Genomic DNA, 20,468 nt, shown 5'->3' with positions numbered 1-20,468 from the left:
CACACCCTCCAGGTCATACCATTGTAATACAGTCTACATGTAACTGCAAATCCCTCTCTCCTCTAACTGTACTCTTCAGTTACATTCTTCTATTTCAAACATCACGTTTTATTTTCTTGTTTGCTTATTTTCCTTGTTCATTGTCTGTCATTACTCAGCACAACATAAAATCTGCCCCCAGAAGGGGTCTTCTGTCTTCTTTGTATCCTAATGTGCTTGATGTAGTAATGAATAAATGTTAGTAGAAGAGTGAATGGTTCTTTTCAGCGATGACAATACAGCCACTGGGACTATCACCAGAAAAACTGACTCTATGGTGGCTAAGCTATAGTAAAGCTACAAAACCTTGAAAGCTTTTAAGTGCTATAACCCACATTTGGAGGAAGAGGCAGTAGGACAATAGTTCAAGGTCACCTCAGGCTACAGAGTGAGTTTTAGGCTTGAGCTCCTTGAGATCCTATCTCAAAAAAGTAAAATAAAAGAAACAAATAAGAATAATGTAAGCAAAAACTTAGAAAATTCATGTCAAAAGACTACCAATATATGCGTCTATAAAAGGAGATAGATGGCCATGGTGAAAGCAGTGAGAATATTTTCAGTGCTGCTCCCCTCCCCCAACCTCTTCTGCCCTAAACTTGCTCCATTTTATAAGCAGGGGGTGGGATCTAATTCCGATTCTTACAGAGACTCCCACCCCTTCCAAGTTTTTCTCCCCTAAATAAAAAGCCTGCACTGTACTATCATCATCATCATCATCATCATCATCACTGGAGTCACTTTTTGTCACAGCTTTTTGGAAAAGCATCAGGTTGTCAAGGAGGAAATCTCACTCTTAGGATGCCTGCTCATAAGAGCTAGCACAGAAGTCTTCTAAAACTAACAAACTTTCACAAAGGCTCCTGCAATTGCATATATCAGAACATATCTCTGCAAGGCTGTGTGTCTAATGGTGGACTGACCTCACCCTTGTCCTGGAGCATGGTAGCTAAGGATTCAAAACAGTAGACTTCCTCTTGTTTCTCTAACAGTTTCTCATTTGTCACACAGATAACTAGGATATTGACTCCCAGTTCAGTGTTACTCCCAAATAAAGACTGTTTCTGTTTAGTATTTAGGTAGATCAAAATAGTTTGATTATTTCTGTTTTCTACAACAAAAATTCATTGCTCTTACAATAAAAAACAATAACAACAACCAAACAACAAAATGGGACTGGAGAGGCTGTTCAGCAGGATTCTATTCCCGGCATCTATGTGGTAGCTCACAACCGCCTAATTTTAATCCCAGGGATCTGATGATGTCTTCTTCTGGTCTCTGCGCACCAGTCAGGTTTGCACAAATAAGCATGTAGGTAAAACAGCTGTGTGTGTGTGTGTGTATAAAAACAAATCAAAAAGCTACCACTGACAACACAAAAACTAATATTAAAATAAAAAAAAGAATAGAGGCAGAGAAGGAAGATTATAAAGAAGCATGGGGAACTTTTTAGTGACAGACTGATTTTTTTAGTCATTTTTTATGATACTATATTATTTACTAAAAATCTAACCATCATACAATTTAAAGGGCTAGTTTAATGTATGTAAATTATGCTTTAAAAATAAAAAAATACAAACTGAAGCTCCTGGTGCAGTTAAAACGGATATAAGGGTTCAGGCCTAAAACACCTAGGAAGGAGAAAATAAGAGCTTACAGCTTGGTATGAGATAGCCAAGCTCACCACAGAAGAGGAAGGACGGGGCTCGGGGAAAAACGCCAGTGTCTGTATGATCTGGCTGGTTCCTACTTCCACAAAGGGATATGCATAAGGCACTAGCGGGTTCCTACTCCACGACAGCCCTCCTGAAGAACATATGCACGTCTACAAAGGTTCTAACAAGGTGCTGCTGCCCTTTCACATAGTCATGCTTCTAATTCAGCTAACTCCAACAGACTAAACTGTGGGTAAGAGCAACTCCTAACATGAATCTTCCACATAGTAAGAAAGGAGACCACCTCAGGGTAAATCTCATCCAGCTCTATAGACCAAGAGCTGGATATGAGGCAATTTAGAAAAACCGTAGCCACATCTTTGCAGGTGTGACAGGAGCTGCTGTCAGCTCTTCACAAACAAGTACAAGAGTCCATGGTAAAACCACAAGCCACTAGGGTTCGTATGTAGCTCTGTGTTAGAGTACCTGTCTCATGAGACTGAGTTCAATTCCAAGCACTGTCTAAAACAAAACAAGAAGAAATAAGCCCTACAAACTGGCCACATATAAGTACGAACAAAGAGAGGAGATTAATGAACTACTGAGAGACTCCATCAAGCCCGGAGACCAGCAACACCTGTAAAATCTGCAGCTAGAGAGCTGGCAGCCAGCAGACAGTCAAGACCAACAACAGCTGGCAAAACTAGTCAGATGGAAGCTTTGAAAAGTGATTACTCCCCTGGGTAAGCAGCATGTGAAGAACATACAATTATCTCTCCAGTTGGGTGAGGGAAGTATACAGGATGTGCATTTCTCCAATTTGCTTTGCTTGTGATATGCTCAGAGAATTAGCCCATGTCAACAGAAGTCACCTCAGTCTTTGCCTCACCCTGCTACAAGTCCTGCCTCCAGAAAACAGCTCAATGTTTTTTTCCTGTCTTAGAATTCTTCTCAATTTCTTTAAATTTTCATACTTTTTGTTAACTTTTCTTAAAAAGCCTGCTTTTGCTTTATTTACTCCTGTATGTGTCTGTGTCATTGAACACTACTCACTTGGCCTGATGTCTGTCCTTTGGTAATGACTGATTGTCTGGTTTCTGAGTGTTTGAGTCACATACATCTAGGTTGAAAATGCTCTGTTGCCCTCAAAGACTGCATCAGTCCAGTGGGTGAGGCCAGCTCTGGCTCTGATAGGACAAGTGCTCCTTCTCCAGACTCCATCCCCTGGGACTCCTCTCCACTGGCACAAGAGGCCCCCTCAGCAGCTTGCCACTTACATCAGCTCTCCTGACTTCAGCAAGCAGATTTCAGCATCTTGCCCCATGGGTATGTCTTCAGTGTCTTCAGGGGTTAATGAGTTTGATGTGGTATCCCTGAAACATCACAAAGAAGAACAGGCCATTAGCTATCAGTACATAAAGTCCTATAGCCTGAGGTTTACCCTGGAGGTCTGCAAGGAAGCAAGGACTTCAGGGCTGTAAGATTGCATGGAAGGAGTGTGAGTGCACACAAACACCAATGGGCCACTCTCTTCTACACCAGCAAATCCTCTACGGGTAGGGGAGGCAGGGATGACAACAGCATCATTGCCTCCTTCCTTCTTAGTATTGGCCCTGGGGCACAAGAACTGGAGCCCTTGCAGAGTTGGTTCCAGAATCAGACACCCTGACTGTAGCTCAGTCAGTAATACAATAGGTATTATATAAGTAATACAGTAAGTATTACAGAGATGGGACAGAGCCATGTATTAAAGAGGGCAGAGTGACTACCTACCTCCTCTTTCCTTCCTAATGTACCATCAGGAGTAAAGAAGGAGCTGCCTTGGCACTGGGGCTGTTCCAGTTTCCAAAGTGTACTCTGTGGACCACCAAAACCCAGGGAGCAAGTGTTGCAGACAACATCTCCCTCTTATAAAGTTATTTTAGGCAGTTGTCTAGCTGTTTCCTCATTCAAACACTCCCTTTTAGATAAAGGAAAGCACTCCCATGACTCAGTAGGCTAAAGCCAGAAATGCAATATAGGACTCAGTTTGCCTGGTATGGAGGTACAGGCCTTTAGCACTTGGAAAGCTGAGGCAGGAGGATCTCTATAAGTTCCAGGCTTGTTGACTTAGTGTTCCAGGACATTCGGGGTAAGCTACACCCATAGACCCTGTCTCAAAGAAAGAAGAAGGAAGAAAAAAAGGAAGGAAGGGAAGAAGGGAGGAAGGAAAGAAACAAGAAAGAAAGAAAGAAAGAAAGAAAGAAAGAAAGAAAGAAAGAAAGAAAGAGAGAGAGAGAGAAAAGACAAAGAAACGAAGGAACGAACAAGAGTCCAGGTCCCATTCCGTTCCCTCCACCCCAGTTTTAAAAGCAGCAAACAATTGCTGGTGAGAGGAGACTCTTCATGGAGCAATCTGAAAGCTGTACAGAGAACTCCAGAGATGTAGCTTTTCCTAGTTCTCACCTGTTCTAGTGTGTGCTTTTTGTGAGGCAGCTCCCCATGTTACCCATATTCCACTAAATTCACTGATTCATCAAGCTAGATTTGGATGGAAGTTTCTTTGGCTGTTAGTGCCCTATCTGGTATGTTCTTATATTTATCTGACCATGGAACATTGTGAACATCTGCAAAATTACTGACCCTCAAAACACATTGGCAGATAAAAGTCCTGGACAGGGACATGAGCCAACAGCTGTTTTCCCAAGGCAGGGCTGGTGCCACATTCAGATACTCTGACTGCAGCTCAGTATGCTCCCACCCAGGGCTCTATGCTCAGTCTGGCTAGTAGCTCTCAGGAGTCTCATAATCCAACCAACTGCAGTTGACAACTATGCCCAGGAGGGCATAGACCCAGAAGAAAATGGTCTGCTCTGAAGTGACGGCCTTACTTGGGTCTCCTGCCCAGTATGACTTCTCTAGATATTATAGCCCCTTTCAAGGGTTGTAGAGGATTCTTTCAAAATGCCCCAGGGGTATGGTCAGTATGTTTCAAACTTTCCTCCCACCAAAGGCTCTTGCCTGCCTAGACACCAGGCACATTCACTTCATCTTCATATGCTGGCTTGCAGCTTTTTTTTTTTTTTTTTTTTTTTTTTTTTTTTAAATTTTGGCCTTTCCTAGGTAATCATGTAAATGCATTAAGGGATAAAACAAGTTTGAGAATGGCAGGAAACACAAGCAGGACCACTGGAGGACACCCTGTCTCCTTCTATGCTATGTTCTTTCTTTCCTATTGACATGGTTTTCTCAGCCCAGAAAGATCAGTGTTCTCAAGCAACCTTTTTCCTTTCCTTGCTCTAGCGGAGGGCCTACCTTTAGCTTCTCTGGCTTCTTAGGGTGACATGCCCACCAGTCTATAGCTGTGCTCTTTCTACTCTTTAGGGCAGTGGTTCTCAACTTTCCTAATGCTACGGCCCTTTAATACAGTTCCTCATATTGTGTTGACCCCCCCCCCCCAACTAGAGAAATACTTCATTGCTATTTCATAACTGTAATTTTGCTACTGTTATGAATTGCAATGTAAATATCTGATGTGACCCCAAAGAGGTTGAGACCCACAGGCTGAGAACCACTGTTTTAAAGTCATGATCCAGTGTTCCTAGGAATTCCATTGCATACACAGTCTATGCTTAACACATGTCTGCAATATAAGCCTCAGTGTAAGGGACTTTTCTACCCCAGATGCCCATGTAAACAATACTCCAATTTACTAAAGCATAAAGAATGGCTCAAAGGTTAGGAGTACTTGCTATTCTTCCAGAGGACCCAACTTCAGTTTCTAGCAACCATATTAGGTAGCTTACAACTGCTTGCAACTCCAGTTCCAAGAGATCTCATACCCTTCCCTCTTTTGGGCTCTTTAGTCATGAGCAGTCACATGCACATACACACAGAGATGTACAGAAGATTCAGGTCTCAGTGCCCACCTAGTGATTTACAACTGTCTGTAACTCCAATTTCAGGGATCTGACATTCTCTTCTGGCCCCCAAAGGCACTGCATTCATATGGTGCACATATAAACATGCAGGCAAAATATGTCTGGGTCAGGAGACACCTGGGTACTTCCAGTTAGGCCTCTAGCATTCCTTTGTCACAATTACAAATATTGTAATTTGTTTTTCATTTTATTAGTAGATAACAATTCTCTAGGCTGCTAAGAACAGAAACTCCACCTGAAAAATGCCCAGCAGCCTGTGATGTCTTGCTTATGGTCTTCCTCAGAGGTATCTTTCCATTTTGTCACTTGTTCTACTGAATCCCAGGCTCCAGGACTGGGAATCTTCACTTCAGATTGCACTGCCCAACAGTGATCACTAGCTACAAGTTCCCATGTAAACTTATATTAATCAGGATCAAATAAACTAAGAATTCAGCTCCTAGTTTGCACTAGTCATACTTCAAGGCTTCAGCCACCACACAGGCTAGTGTTACAATGTGGCACAGAACACATTCACGGTGGTAACTGATGTCCTTTCTGCTAAACAGCAAAGCAAAAAGCAGTACTTCTAAGATCTTGGCTTCTGAACACTTGGTTTTTATGGTCTGATTAGAATACACAAACCTGCAGGTGCCAATAAGCAAGCCATTTCTGGCTCACTTGCAAATGGCTGGCTATTCCCTCAGGGATATTCAGCCACAAAATTGTCCTCCACAACTTTGCTACTCATCAGTGCCCCATGCTAACCTCGCCTCCCCAAAGCAGAAAATGTAAAACAAAACAAAAACAAAAACGAGACAAAACAAAAAATAAAACCAAGTCCTGGAGTTGATATCCTAATAGTTTTGACTTGAGAATGCCAGGTTTCCAGAAAAGGTGCTATAGATCGGCACAACCATCCAATCTCTTCTCAATTCTATTTTAGATAGTCAAGTATTTCTGAGGAAATGCAAGACACAGGCAATAAACACTACAGATATGAGTAGTAAAAGGCTATTTATTTATGTAAAGTGGTCCCAAATGAACTAGTTCCTTGAATTTACTTGCAAATCTTTTATTTTACACAGAACTTTTCATTGTGGTATACCTATGACAAAAGTACCATACATTCTCAGATCTACACATGCAATCTCCCCACAGTCACCTATACATATACCTTAGATGTTCAGGCACAATCACAGAGCATTGAGATGGGTCTCTTTGTTCTCCGGGAGGAAGGAAGACAAAAGGTTTCGAGAGGAGTATAGCAATGCTTGACAAAGCTCAGGCCATTCTAGTACTATCCTACAAATGTAGTAAAACTGATCCCTCTGAACTTAAATTTCCTAGGGTTTTGTCTAAAGGGGTGTCTTGTCCTAAAAGGTATCTTTAAATATTTTTAGACTTATTTTATGTGTGTGAGTGTTTTGCTCATGGATATGAACTGAATTTGAAGTTATGCATGGTTGTATGCTGCCATCTGGGTGATAGTAATCGAATCTGTGTCTTTTGCAAGAACAGGAAGTGCTCTTAACTGCTGAGCCATCTTTCTAGCACACAAAGAGTTCTTTTAGAAGGAGAGATGTTTCAACTCTCTCCCTCTCAGTATCTGATGAAGCCTATGCATCTATTCATTTACTCATTGTTCACTGCATCCATGAGGAAGTGAGCAAAGCCCAGCAGTTGTACATGGAAGCCTCCATATAATGCCCGTCTTACAATAAAATCAAATACTAGTTTCTAGATTCTGGTCCTACTCCAAGTTCCTGACTTCCAGGATAATTGTCCTGGAAGTCAGCAATGCTAGCTCACAGAAACTAATAACCAGACTGCATTAAGATCATAGTGTCTACCAGATGGGGGAAGGTCCTGGAACCTGCCTGGTAACCTCAGGCAGTTCTAGCCAAGACAAAAGTAGTAGGTAGGAACTGCTTGCCAGAGGCCTGTGGGGCCAGAGGGCTGGCTACACCAGGCCCTCCAGCACAACCAATCACCTAGAAGCAACCTGGTCCACTGGTCTGGGAAAGATCAGAAACCTGAGCTTGTAGCTCTGAATTCACCAGTTATTTTGGTTCTGTTTCCTACATCCTCATCTGTAAATGGAGAGAATACCTGGCCCTCAGGAATGTTTTGAGATATCTGTGGTAAATATTGGATCTACATTGATACAGAGCCTAATCCATAGCATGAACTTTGTGTTGGACTAGACACAAAATGTTCCAAAGATATGTGTGACCAGTAAACAAAGTGATTTTAACAAAGTCCACCATTTTCAGTGGACTGACAAAAGTTAAATCTACTTACTACTCCCCTTTGGTTAACAAATGGAAATCCTATCAGGTTTTAACAACAGAATATGTGCCAAGCCAAGAAAAAGGGAGTATGAAGCGTCAGAGTCATGCTACATCTTTGACTCTCAAATTAAGTGGGCAGGCTTATCAAGCTTGTCACGGTGATTCTGCCTATGGGATAGAGAGAGGGGCAGGTCTCTAGCTGAAGGCTCTTAAGTATTTGACGGAAACACAGACCACATCACAGAGAACCAGAGGCAGACCTTTAGCGAGCACACTTCACTCTGGAACAAAGCTACTGGCTTCTCTTCTGGTGAGTCATTTGCTTTCTTTTGTTGGGTCTCTCAGAGTCCTGCCTGCAGCATGACCTGTGTACATGGTGCAAGCTACTGAATTCAGCTACTTATGCCTCCCATCCCTCACTGCCATGGCTGCTGTAAGGGTTAGAGAAATATGAAAACTACTTCATTGGTTCTGGAATATAGCAAGTGGTTATAAAAGGATGGGAAAGGTAGTAATGGCATAACCAGACCCACCCAGGAATATAGAGCAGTCTAGTCGCTGGTCTTCTATTTTTAATCAATAACTTTTCTATTTTTAGTTCTTTTGTATCTTAAAAAACAAGCTATAATCCATAATCACTATCTACCTTTTTCAATATAAATCAATGCACAACTGCAGACATTGTAGACTATAAACAAATAAATAAACAAACAAAAAACCCCCCCAAAACAGATGAAATAAGTAATTTGTGATTTTGCCAAAGGCCAATGTGGTCCTTAAAAATAAATAAATAAATAAATAAATAAATAAATAAATAAATGTATGTTATCAAAGTGTCTTTAAACAAGATGCTGACAGAGTTTGGTCCTTTAAAAAAATAAATAAATACATAAATGCTATCAAAGGGTCTTTGAACAAATGGAACAAGAGCCTATAGAATATGTGGTTCATGAAGCCTTAGAATTATAGGTGTATGGACATTATTTCTCAGAGGTCTACAGTTTTAATGAGATTCTCAAAGAGATTTGTGATCACAAAAGGTTAATTGCCAGGTGTGGCAGCAATCTCAGCCCTTTTGAAGTGGAAGCAGGAAGATCAGAAGTATCATCTATTTGTTGTAACAGTAATAGCCCATGGTGGGTGTTTTTGTATTTTTATGTGTTTTTCTCATATTTATTCTGTTTTCAGCAATTTAAATATACTGAAACTTCCAAAATAATTAGAAGTACTTCTTAAATATTTGGGTTACATTTTATGTTTTACATACGATTATAATTTACTATCAGGCTTTTTTTTTTTAAACATTATATCAAAAGTTACTTTTTCATTTTCCTAAATCAATATTTCAATTATAAAGAAATGTTAACTTTTTGTATAAGGGACAGTGATTGTGTGTGCTTATGGTAGTAAAGCAAGCATTGTACTGACAGCCATCTCCCCAGTGTAGTGAATTTCAATATTCTGTTTGTATAGTCTAGTCCCTATCAACCAACATAATGCTGAATATGGATATGTACATTTTCTGAAGAGTCATGTTAAGGTTGGATTCAGAAAAGAACAGGACAACAAAAAAGCAAATACAGTGAGGTAACCACAGAGAACTGGAGGAAACTCTTGGGAAAGCAAAGTTGTTTATTTCGTATTTTAAATGGTGAGAAATAAATCATTCCCATGTGAGCCAATAAGATACATACAAATATCTGACACAATTTTATCACCTCAGAAAGCTATAGGGCAGGATGCCTACTACCAGCTTATCAAGACCAGAGATCTAGCCTGAGGTCTAGGTGTGGGGACTATTTACTGAGTAGCCCTGTTTTAAAGGCAAGGTCTTTCCTAGATGGTGAGAAAAAGCATCATGGCTCTAGGGAATGCAGAAGTTGCAGAAGCATTAGGGTAGATCCTGTTTCCACTTAGGACTCAATTTTAGGACAATAAATGACCACAAGGATTAAAAGGAGAGGTTGTCTCTTCAACTTTTACATGTTCTCATCTGACAGGTAATATTTTGTCTTGGTAAATCTTACAGGAGTTCTGCCCAAACACTTCTTAAGGGTTCTTTTAGAACCCACACTGGCAGGATATGAATCTAGGACACTGGCAAGGTTGGCCTGTCACTCCCAGACCAAATGCTGTCACAGTTGCCCCTACAAACAAGCCACAGGTTACATTACCCTATGTCTTTGGCATATCAAAGTCACAGGGCAAATCATGGTCAGAAACACGACAACCACCGAGGATCAAGTCCTGGGCAAGAAAGGCAGGCATGTGGCCTTTGCTGCAAACCTATTCAGCAACCACCCTACCTCATGTGCCATTCTAACTAGCCTTCCATTGTGAAGAGACCTTTAGGTCCTGACTGGCTAATCAAGGAAGTTAAAGCCTTGCCTCCTCATGGGGACATATGCCTTCCTAGAGATTCCCCCAAATAAAGGGATCTCCAGGTTAGAGGCTCCAGCATAGATGTCAGAAATGGTTAGAGATGATAAATGAAAAAAGTTAGTTTGGGGAGTCAGGGCAGTACCTTAATTCCTTAGCAACAAAGCCAGCTCTGTCAAAGTTCTGGGCACATGGTTTTCCATGAGTCAATTGCTTTTTACACTATTCAGCTGAGGCAGAGTAAACAGGAAGTACTCCCCACTCACACACAGTCCTTATCATCCTCCAAGCTCCTGAGGAGAACAGTAAGGAAGCCTCCTAGAAGAGGCACCTGACTTGGCTTTTATGTTTTTTTTTTTAAACAATGAATGGGGCTATCTTGAGGTTTCTAATATGATAAGACATCAGGACAGAAAGCAACTTGGGGAGGAAAGGTCTTATTTTATCTCACATGTCCTGATCACAGTTCATTAAGGGCAGGGGCTGAGAGCAGGGGCTGAGAGCAGAGTGCTGCTTGCTTGGCTTGTTCCTTTCTAGCTTGGGTATCCAGGTTTTTTGTTTTTGTTTTTAAATAGCCCAGAGGTGTTACCACCCAAAATGAGCTGGGTCACTTGCACATCAGTTACTCATTAAGAAAACCCACTATGGTCGGGCGGTGGTGGCGTATGCCTGTAATCTCAGTACTCTGGGTGGCAGAGGCAGGCGGATTTCTGAGTTCGAGGCCAGCCTGGTCTACAGAGTGAGTTCCAGGACAGGCAGGGCTATGCAGAGAAACCCTGTCTCGAAAAAACCAAAAACTCCAAAAAAACAAAAAAACAAAACAAAACAAAAAAAAAAACCCAAAAAACAACAACAACAACAAAAAAAAAAACAAAAAAAAAAAACCCAAAACAAAACCAAAAACAACCCACTACAGACCTGCCTTTAGGCCTATCATATGGAGACATTTTGTCAAGTGAGAGCCCTTCTTTTTAAATAACTCTAGCTTATGCCAAGTTGACATAAAACTGACCAGCATAGGGCAGAAAGTGGCAGATACATGGTAGCTCACAACCATATGTAAAACTCCAGGCCCAGCCAGTCCAATGCCCTTTTCTGGCCTTGATGAGCATTGCTCACACACAATTCACAGACATACATGCAGGCAAAATATCCATATACATAAAATACATAAAGACATAAAATGTGAAACAAAAATAAAACAAAAAACAAAGGGTTACTATGTCTACTTGACTACATGGTGGTATTCTGTTGTTGTTAGTTTTTTTTTTTTTTTTTTTTTTTTTTTTTTTTTTAAACAATTGAGCAGGGACAAACACTGGAGGAACCTGAGCTTTTCAGGGTTATTGAAAAGTCCCTTACTCTGGCTGAGCAGTTTCCCCTGGGACAGGGCCATTTTCAGCAAACTATTACTAAGCATGATACTGAATGGGGTTAGAGATAATTTGCTTTCTAAATGGAGTTAATGAGGACATTGGGAAGAAAGAACATCACTCAGACAGACCCAAATATAACTTTTAGGTTTTGACTCACAGATGTTTGCCCCAACAGATGCCATGGATGATGGGCATCCAGAGACAGATCTGGACGATGGTCACTACGAGGGAGATTTCTGGCTCTTCAACAATTCCAGTGATAACAGCCAGGAGAACAAACGCTTCCTAAAGTTCAAAGGAGTCTTTTTGCCCTGTATGTACCTGGTAGTGTTTGTCTTTGGACTGCTAGGGAATTCCCTAGTTCTCATTATATACATTTTCTACCAGAAGCTGAGGAATCTGACGGATGTGTTCCTTCTGAATTTGCCCCTGGCTGACCTGGTGTTTGTCTGTACTTTGCCCTTTTGGGCCTATGCAGGCACCTATGAGTGGGTCTTTGGCACAGTCATGTGCAAAACTCTTCGAGGCATGTACACAATGAACTTCTACGTGTCCATGCTCACTCTCACCTGCATCACAGTGGACCGTTTCATTGTAGTGGTCCAGGCTACCAAAGCCTTCAACCGGCAGGCTAAGTGGAAGATCTGGGGCCAAGTCACTTGCCTGATCATTTGGGTGGTCTCCCTCTTGGTTTCTTTGCCACAGATCATCTATGGCAAGGTTGATCATCTTGACAAGCTTATCTGTCAGTACCACAATGAGGCGATATCCACTGTGGTTCTTGTTATACAGATGACTCTGGGGTTCTTCCTGCCATTGCTCACTATGATTCTGTGCTACTCAGGCATTATCAAGACCTTGCTTCATGCTCGAAACTTCCAGAAGCACAAATCTCTAAAGATCATCTTCCTTGTAGTGGCTGTGTTCCTGCTGACCCAGACACCCTTCAACATCGCCATGTTAATCCAAAGTACAAGCTGGGAGTACTACACCATAATCAGCTTTAAGTATGCCATCATAGTGACAGAGGCTATAGCATACTTTCGGGCTTGCCTTAACCCTGTACTTTATGCCTTTGTTGGCTTAAAGTTCCGGAAGAACGTCTGGAAATTTATAAAGGATATTGGCTGCCTCTCTCACCTAGGAGTCTCAAGTCAATGGAAGTCTTCTGAGGATAGTTCCAAGACTTGTTCTGCCTCCCACAATGTAGAGACCACCAGTATGTTCCAATTGTAGTAGGCCTTGCCACACTTGGAGAATCAGAATTATAGTATCAGAATTTAGGAGCATGGCTATATCCTTTGGATGCAACAAGAAAAGCTTTACTTATAGCATGTGAAGTATCACGGAGAAGTCACTGAACACTGTGGCTAGTATACAAAACTTCTCAGATATAAATATACCCTGTTCTTAATATCTGAGCCTAATGCTCAAAGGAGAATGTCTTGAGATTTTGAAGTACTTTCTCTCTTTCTCCTCAAGAATGCTGAAATCAAGGTTATGATGGTTAACTCTAGAGATCTTAAGTTCTCTTTTACCAAGTTTGGGGCTAAAAGTTGAAGACTGCATCAACCAAGATGTTGATGGCCGATAACATGCAGGGCTCCTGAGCTCAGAAGATTCTTCAATAGGCAAGTAGTTGAGAGTTGAGAAGCCCCCCACATAAATGTTGCTTGAATGAGACCAAGCTGACTCATCCAGGAGTCTATTTGACTTTTGTATGGGTGGATACTTACGTTTTATTGGAATTGTCTTGGAAAGTGCAGCAATATGGGACTGAAAATTGGTCAGAACAAATTAGCTGAATTTCAATGGTCTATGTAATGCTAGGGAAATGTATAAAAACAGAGCTTAAGACTATAACAAATACAAGAGAACTCTGGTGGCTTTATTCCTCTTAAAAAAAAAAGCAAAAAAAAAATTTCCCATGTCTGTGACACATAATATGTAATATGTACACCCAAATATATCAAGTATTTTGAGTTTCATGGCTAAGAAATAAAACCTTTTAAAAGTTTTTAAACTGCTTTCATCTTTAGGTACATTCTACTTCAAATTGGGATGCCTGAGACACAAAACAAAATAAACCTTCACAAACTACACAAAAACAACCCAGTTAACTTCTAGGACTAGATTAAGAAAATAAGTTAAAACAAAATTTTGGGGGTAGTGGTCTATGAAGGAAATGGATTATACCAATGGTAATAATCTTGCTTTCATGGTGGTTTCCTGCTCCTGCCCAAGATATATGGTGCATTTGTTCAACTTCTGTAATACTGCTCCAAGATGAGGTGATTTTACATGCCAGACTAGATTGATGCTGACTAGATTCTGACAACCACATGAATAGGACTATAGGTGCTTGTTGGGTATTTGTACCACCAAACCAATCACCTAAATAAGAACATCTACCTAGAAAGGCCGAGAGAATGCACAGGAGGCTAGATAACCCTGGGCTCAGGGCCTGGAGAGAGCAGCCTTGGGCTGCCTCCCTGCTATTCACTAGGTATAAACTCAAGGAAACAAATCAATCTCAACCTCTCAACATGCTTACACCCATGGCTCTAAGTCCTTCCCTTTCTCTCTCCTTCCTTCCTTACTATACAGTTATGACCAGTCTGGAATTTGCTATGTAGACCAGCCTGGTCTTGAACTTACAGAGATCCATTGCCTCTGACTCAAGTTTGGCCATTTCTTTTTAGTGAGAAAGCAGAGATCTCTCAGTTGATTAGAGAAGGACTTGAGATAATACATATCAAACACTTAGCACTGGCTGAGATGGCTGCTTAGTTGGTAGATACTTGCCCAGCATGCATGGAGTCCTAGGTTTGAACCCAAGCACTAGATGTAACACACCTATTATCCCAGTATTTGGGAGGTGAAGGATGATCAAAAGTTTAAGGTTATTCTCAGCTAGAGAAAGTTTGAGACCAACTTAGGCTACACAGACCCTGTTTCAAAGCAAACCAAATAAAAAAACAATATAATCTATTTTGTGGGTGAAAGATCTTCAAACTGGTAGAAGTTGTTTCTTAGAAGATATAGTAGAGGTTCCTTATGCTATCTCTAAGGGTGGGTACAGTGATGTAGGCTGTTGTGTGTTTTTTTTCTGGACAGGTAGGGATGCCACATGGATTCTGGCTCAAAAAATTTGACCACGCCTTGGAGTACAGGCATGGCCTATGGTCCCATGCACCATTTTATCAAACACACAATCAAGAGCTGTAGTACGCTTCCTTGCTATGTGCAAGTGACATGCAACACCAAGTGCTTACTCAAAACAACTAGGCTGCTTTATGCAGGGTGATAAGGTTAACCATCGGTGCTTTATCTTTATTTGCAGCACTGCTGATGGAGAGGGGCTGAGTCTCCTTCCTTCACATCTGACTTCCCTAACATCAGGAAATGTAGGCTCTCAACGAGAAGAAAGAGGATTCAGGTGACTGGGCCCTGTGACTATCCTCACAGGTATTCTAAAGGTGTGGCTGGACACAAAGCATTTAGAAAAGTGACACCCTAGGCCAATCCAAGAAAGCCTTTTCCAAGGCCTGGCTCATCAATTCACACTGCTAGGTGACAATACTCTCTGTGTTATTTCTGACCAGCTGTCTGTCCAATAAAGAAATAGATGAGATGGGAGAACCTTGGGATCATATCCTCTTTGAGGCTCTCCACAGAAATGTTTATGCTGGCCTTTTTGCAGTTTAGAGAAGCTTGCTTGTCTGTTGCCAAGAAAATACAGCAACAGAACCTTTCTTCTCTCTGCCTCCGCAGCCAAGATTTACCCCATTCTCTGGGCATCTTACTATACCTAGGGCAAATTACTATTTCCTCCTATACCTTCACATCGTTAGCAATAAGTAGACCCACATACAAAACCAAACCAAACCTCCAAAACCCAGCATGTTAGTTAGAGGGCTTGTGTCTGGCCTGCAGGCTACCTGCACAAAGGCTGTTGCTGCAGGCTACATTCCCTCAGAGGTATTGGAGGTCTCAAGCACTGACCATCTCTTTTCCCCACCTTTGGCTCTCCTTGCTCATAGCAGGAGATTATATCAAAGGCCAGGCTGCTGCATGGAGTGGGGGTTGGAGCCGGATAAACATGGTCCCTGCTTGAATCCAGAGCCTGAGAACAAAGACTGTGTGTTCCCCTCCCACTGGGATCCTCACTGCTGAGGATGGTGGAAGTGCTTATGAGTTCTGGCTCTAGTTAGACATATGAAGGCCAGACATAGCTAAGTTTTCAGAGAGGTGAATGCATGGTGACTCCCTTCTAGGGATCATCTGATTACCCAGGAATTCTTGGTGTCACAAGGCAGAAAAGGGAGCACAGAATACAGAAGCTGTAAGTCACCCTACCTTCCACAGGGCTTACAAAGTAGCATCTTGGACAGGTGCCCAGTTCTTCAGGTCCTTAGTTGCTAGTGCTGTTTTATAGGCAGCCTGGTACTGTCATTACCACTTTCTGAGGAGAAGTGAGTGAGGGGTGGATCTTGTTAGCAGCCTCTCTGCTCTGAAACACTGGCCACAGAGCTTTCAGGTAGGTGTTATACCACACAAAGGGTTTGGCAACTCTGTACTCCTCTACAGTCACAGGCTTTGGGTTAATACAGGCATAAGGTGGCTTTCGAATGTTAACCATATCCTGTCTTTGTTTTGTTTCTAAGAGAGCAGGCATCAAATCTCTTGGCTGGTGACCACATTCTGGCCACAAAGCCCTGGTTCTGAAGTGACTGGCAAGCAGGCTCTGAGGGAAGGTTTCAGATCATTTAGTGTAATCTGGGCACCCAAGGAGGAAGCCTTTTTTTGTTTTTTTAAGGATGATGAGGCTACAAGTTGAAGATACTAAGAATCATGTGTACATAGTAGACATGCACAACACAGGCTGACACCAAAATTCAGCATCAACATCATGAAAAATGACATATCTCCACAGGAGGTTTCTGGCTCAGGCATTGTCTCTGACTGCCTTAAGGAAGGGTAAGGTATTCTACCTTCCCCTGCACTGCTTAAAGGAGCTGCATTCAGAGGCTGTATCTGCCGTAGCCTTAGGCTGAATGCTGGAATGGGCCTGGAGCTTGGTCTTCATCCCAGTGGCCTATATATCTGGTACCTGGAGAGCGGCTAGGTCTGGGAGGCTTTGGCAGAGGTCAAGGAACCAACCATCTATTACCTCAGTTCTGAGAACTGGAAATCTGGGCAGTGGTGCCTAGGACACTGAAGGAGAGGGTACAGGCATGACAGAAAGGTTGTACAGGGAATCTATCTGCTACAGGCGAGGGCTGTGCTCCTGCTAAGTGTCACCATTCAAGATAAGCCAGAATGGGGAAAGGTTGGCAGTTAGGTTTCTCTGGGAGGATAAAGCTGGATTTGGAGACTTTTTCTTGTTCCATCATTTCCAGGAAGAGTCAAGGCTTAATTCCTCTAGCATTACTTGGTTCCTTAGATTGTTTACCCTTTCCTCTAAGATTCCTATGAGGGATGGTAGTCTAAGTCTAGGGCTCTCCTTCCCAGACTTTCTCAGACTCTTGATAGCTCTGACTGAATTTTAGACATGGGAAGAAAAGGAAGGCTAAGGAAAAGCTCCCATATATGCTGTAAGACACAATCTAGAGTGTAGAAAGGTGGCTCTTCACTTACAAAGGTGAGATTCAAGGACTACAGGTCCCTATCAGTCAATCCCAGAGGATCTGTGTTGGCCAGGCCAAAGTGATGGCAGTTTCCTTTCTCTGGAATAGTTCCTGATTTCCCAAGACCAAAAACTATACATACTGGTCAGCAGTCTGGAAGCTTTCTGTTTCTGTTCCTACTACAAAACAGGAAGGCGAGAGATGGGGAACAGTCACCTCATATAGTTACAGGTGTTTACGAGAAGACACTTTAAAATCAATGGCATCCTGTTGGGACTCCTAACTCTTGGTCTACTCACACATCATTCATGAGTCTTGCTAGGTAGGCACCAATGGCAGAATGTAGTTTACTGCTAAAAGGAAGGGAAGAAATCCCGGAGACCACTGGGTCATGGGGGTCAGAGTGAATGCTTATGACTATGGTCCAAGTATGTGCCAAAGAAGTGTTTCAGAAAGGAGAGAATTGGTCCAAAGTAACAGAAGCAACAGTAAACAGGAGCTATCTTATGTTTGGTAATGAAAAGCTTTGTCCATGAGTGAATTCAGTGTTATCATCAGAGAACACACAAGTGTGGTGATGTACTTAAGTCTCAAATATAGGCTAGTGCCCTCATGAAGATTAAGTCCAGCCCTTCCCATGTGGCAAAAATTGACATGATAAAGGCGACAGGTGACTCCTGGTCCTATTTTGGCTTCTGGGCAGGCCAGAGATCTCATTGTGAGCCATCATGAGTTCAAAGAAGTCCTTCACCACAAGAAGAGTTGGGCTTTTGATACTGTATTTATAAGGAAGGATTTATTTTGGCTCAGAGAGTATCAGTCCCTATAGCATGGAAGGCAGGGCAGGGCAGTCATCTAGACTTATTTACACAGCATTGGACTTGGAAGCAGAGAACTCATGCTGGAACCAGAAGTAGGTAAATTTTTCAAAGGCTCAACCTCTCTGATCTCTGCTTCCAGCAGTCAGGCCACACCATCTAAATGATCCACGGGCTTCAAAATAGTGTCCTTAAGTCTTGGAGTAAGCATTCAAAACAAACTTGTCAGGGGCATTTCAGATTCAAAATATAACATTTAGCCCTTGACCTGAAGGGCTCATTACCATCTCACAATACAAAATGCATTTAGTTCAGCTTCAAAGAAAGCCCTGTAGTCTTAACAGCTTTAAGTGTTTGAAAGTTCAGTCTCTTTTGAGACTTAAGACATGCTCAGTTGTGAGACCTTGTAAAATAAAAATTTAAATTATATACTTCTAATATATAAAAACATTCACAATCTAAAAGGGAGTAATGAGCGTAGAGCAAATAAAGACATGATATCTTAACAGTAAAGCCATTAAATCCTAGTTCCATGTCTGGCATGTGGGACACATCTGGTATTAGCTCTATTTTTATTGGGCCTTCTTGCCTATAACACATATAGGCAGGCTCTCTACTGGATTGCTTTCCTTGGCAAATGCTCCACATTCCTGGTATCTCCAAATGTACTGGGGTCTTCAGTACATTATGCAGTTTAGGCTTTACACTCTAATTTTCATGCATAGTCCACTTATGCACTACCAGAGAATCTGACCCCATTATATACTGCCTGGCTCTCCAGGGTTTTCTCTAGAACTTAGTGCAAACCTTCATGACCTGCAACTCTTGCATTCTACAATGCTTACAAAGCTAGCACCATGTGGATGATGTCAAGTTCTGCTGCCAGCTTGATGTGTAGCTGGGTCTTTTTGGACCACAGATAAAGTTGCAGAGTATTTGTGAAGCTATACCTGGAAAAACACTTCCTAGACAATCATTTTAGAGATCACTCCTAAATCTTTTCATTCTCCTTTAAAACAAGAGTCAAATGCATTTTCATCTTTATGCTATGAAGCCTTCAATGAGGTGTTCTTGCCCTTAGGCACCTTTCTTTCCTGCTGTCCCAAGGCAAAGTAGCTGTTTCCTTTGAATGGCATTAATCTCTAATGGTTTTAGTTACTTCATCCACACTTTCTTTGTTTACAACTTTAAATAAATTGCATTTCTTTCCTTGCCAAACTAAATACTTTTATGTCTTGCTGCTCTGCTTTTTCCCTCACTGCTTATAAACTGAGTTAACATTAGAGAGTAGTAACTATGCTGCAGACGAATGCTACGAGGTGAGAGCTTGATGCCTGTTCATATGGCATGGATCAGGAAGCAAAGAGCACAGGCCAGAATATAAATAAAACTAATTTGTTTTCTTAATGTATATGTGTGAATACTGCATGAGGTTATGTGCATCATGTATGTGCAGGTACCCATAGTAGCCACAGGGTATCTTATACCCTGGAACTAGAGTTACAGATGGCTATCTGGTATCTGATGTGAGTGCTGTGAACCTGGGTCCTTTGCAAGAGCAGTCAGTCCTCTAATCTGCTGAGCCTAACCCCAGTCCCTAACCACATCACTCAGGACATAAGTAACACATGGCTAATTTTTTAGCCAGAATGTAACATAAATGACCTCTGCTCCAATTCCTGATAGAGTCCTTGTTCCCAACCAAAATTTTATGGCAAAGTCTATAGTACCGTGGGTAATGGGGGTCAGCATGAACACTGAAGATTACCAACCAGGGTGTTGTCAGAGAAGTGTTTCAGGAAGGAGAGAAATGGTCCAAAATCATAGAAGCAACAGTGAATAGGAGCTATCTTACGATTGGCAATGAGAAGCTTTGATTTTAAGTTATTTAAATTACATTTACTAGATTTATTTAAATTAAACCATACCTATGATTTTAATTATAATAGGGATGATTTTAATTACAAAGGCCTTTAAGGAGAAGATTAAATTAAACAAGTACCAGTGCCCAGGCATGAAATGGAGATTAAGGGACACAGAGGGATACACCCAAGATGATCACATAAAAATGCTGCAAGAAGGTAGCTATCTGCAAACCCAGGGAGAAGAAACCATTTCTGCTGGTATTTTGATCTTTGATATCCAACCTCCTGAATGGTAGTAAGTTACATGTCCATAGTTTAAGTCACTCGACCTGTGGCCTCTTGCTGTGCAGCCTGAGCTGACTAATACAGTTGCCCAAGCCAAAGACTGGCCTAGGTTAAGATGCTGAATCAAGGCACCACACCCACTTCCCAGGAACTTTCTGATTCAGCACCCCCCTGACTGTTTCCTGAGCACTGTTACTTTTCAAGGCCATCCTACTATGAACACTGTTCTGA

The 20,468-nt window shown here is 41.8% G+C and overlaps 2 protein-coding genes across 4 annotated transcripts in view; one reads left to right on the top strand and one right to left on the bottom strand.

Moving 5' to 3' along the window:
* Positions 1–20,468, bottom strand: part of Fyco1 (FYVE and coiled-coil domain autophagy adaptor 1) — a 66,697-nt gene that overhangs the window by 9,580 nt on the left and 36,649 nt on the right. For both annotated transcript variants that reach the window (XM_052186856.1, XM_052186855.1), the window contains exon 15: positions 2,969–3,064. In XM_052186856.1, coding sequence (XP_052042816.1) covers positions 2,969–3,064 — 96 coding nt within the window. The remainder of the gene's footprint in view (positions 1–2,968; positions 3,065–20,468) is intronic.
* Positions 8,109–13,662, top strand: Cxcr6 (C-X-C motif chemokine receptor 6). Of its 2 annotated transcripts, none has more exons than XM_052186858.1 (2): positions 8,109–8,194; positions 11,815–13,662. In XM_052186858.1, the coding sequence occupies exon 2, from the start codon at positions 11,820–11,822 to the stop codon at positions 12,873–12,875; it is 1,056 nt and encodes a 351-aa protein (XP_052042818.1). In that variant the 5' UTR covers positions 8,109–8,194; positions 11,815–11,819; the 3' UTR covers positions 12,876–13,662. The 2 variants fall into 2 exon arrangements, with proteins under 2 accessions (XP_052042818.1, XP_052042817.1); XM_052186857.1 differs by having other exon boundaries at positions 8,110–8,194; positions 11,799–13,662.

The sequence above is a fragment of the Apodemus sylvaticus genome, chromosome 7 (genome assembly GCF_947179515.1).
Source record: "Apodemus sylvaticus chromosome 7, mApoSyl1.1, whole genome shotgun sequence".
Classification (NCBI taxonomy): domain Eukaryota; kingdom Metazoa; phylum Chordata; class Mammalia; order Rodentia; family Muridae; genus Apodemus; species Apodemus sylvaticus.
This window is presented reverse-complemented; position numbering and strand designations above follow the sequence as displayed.

Bases quoted from the DNA above. Each gene is read 5' to 3' on its own strand.
- Cxcr6 (XM_052186857.1), top strand. From the start codon at position 11,799: ATGTTTGCCCCAACAGATGCCATGGATGATGGGCATCCAGAGACAGAT.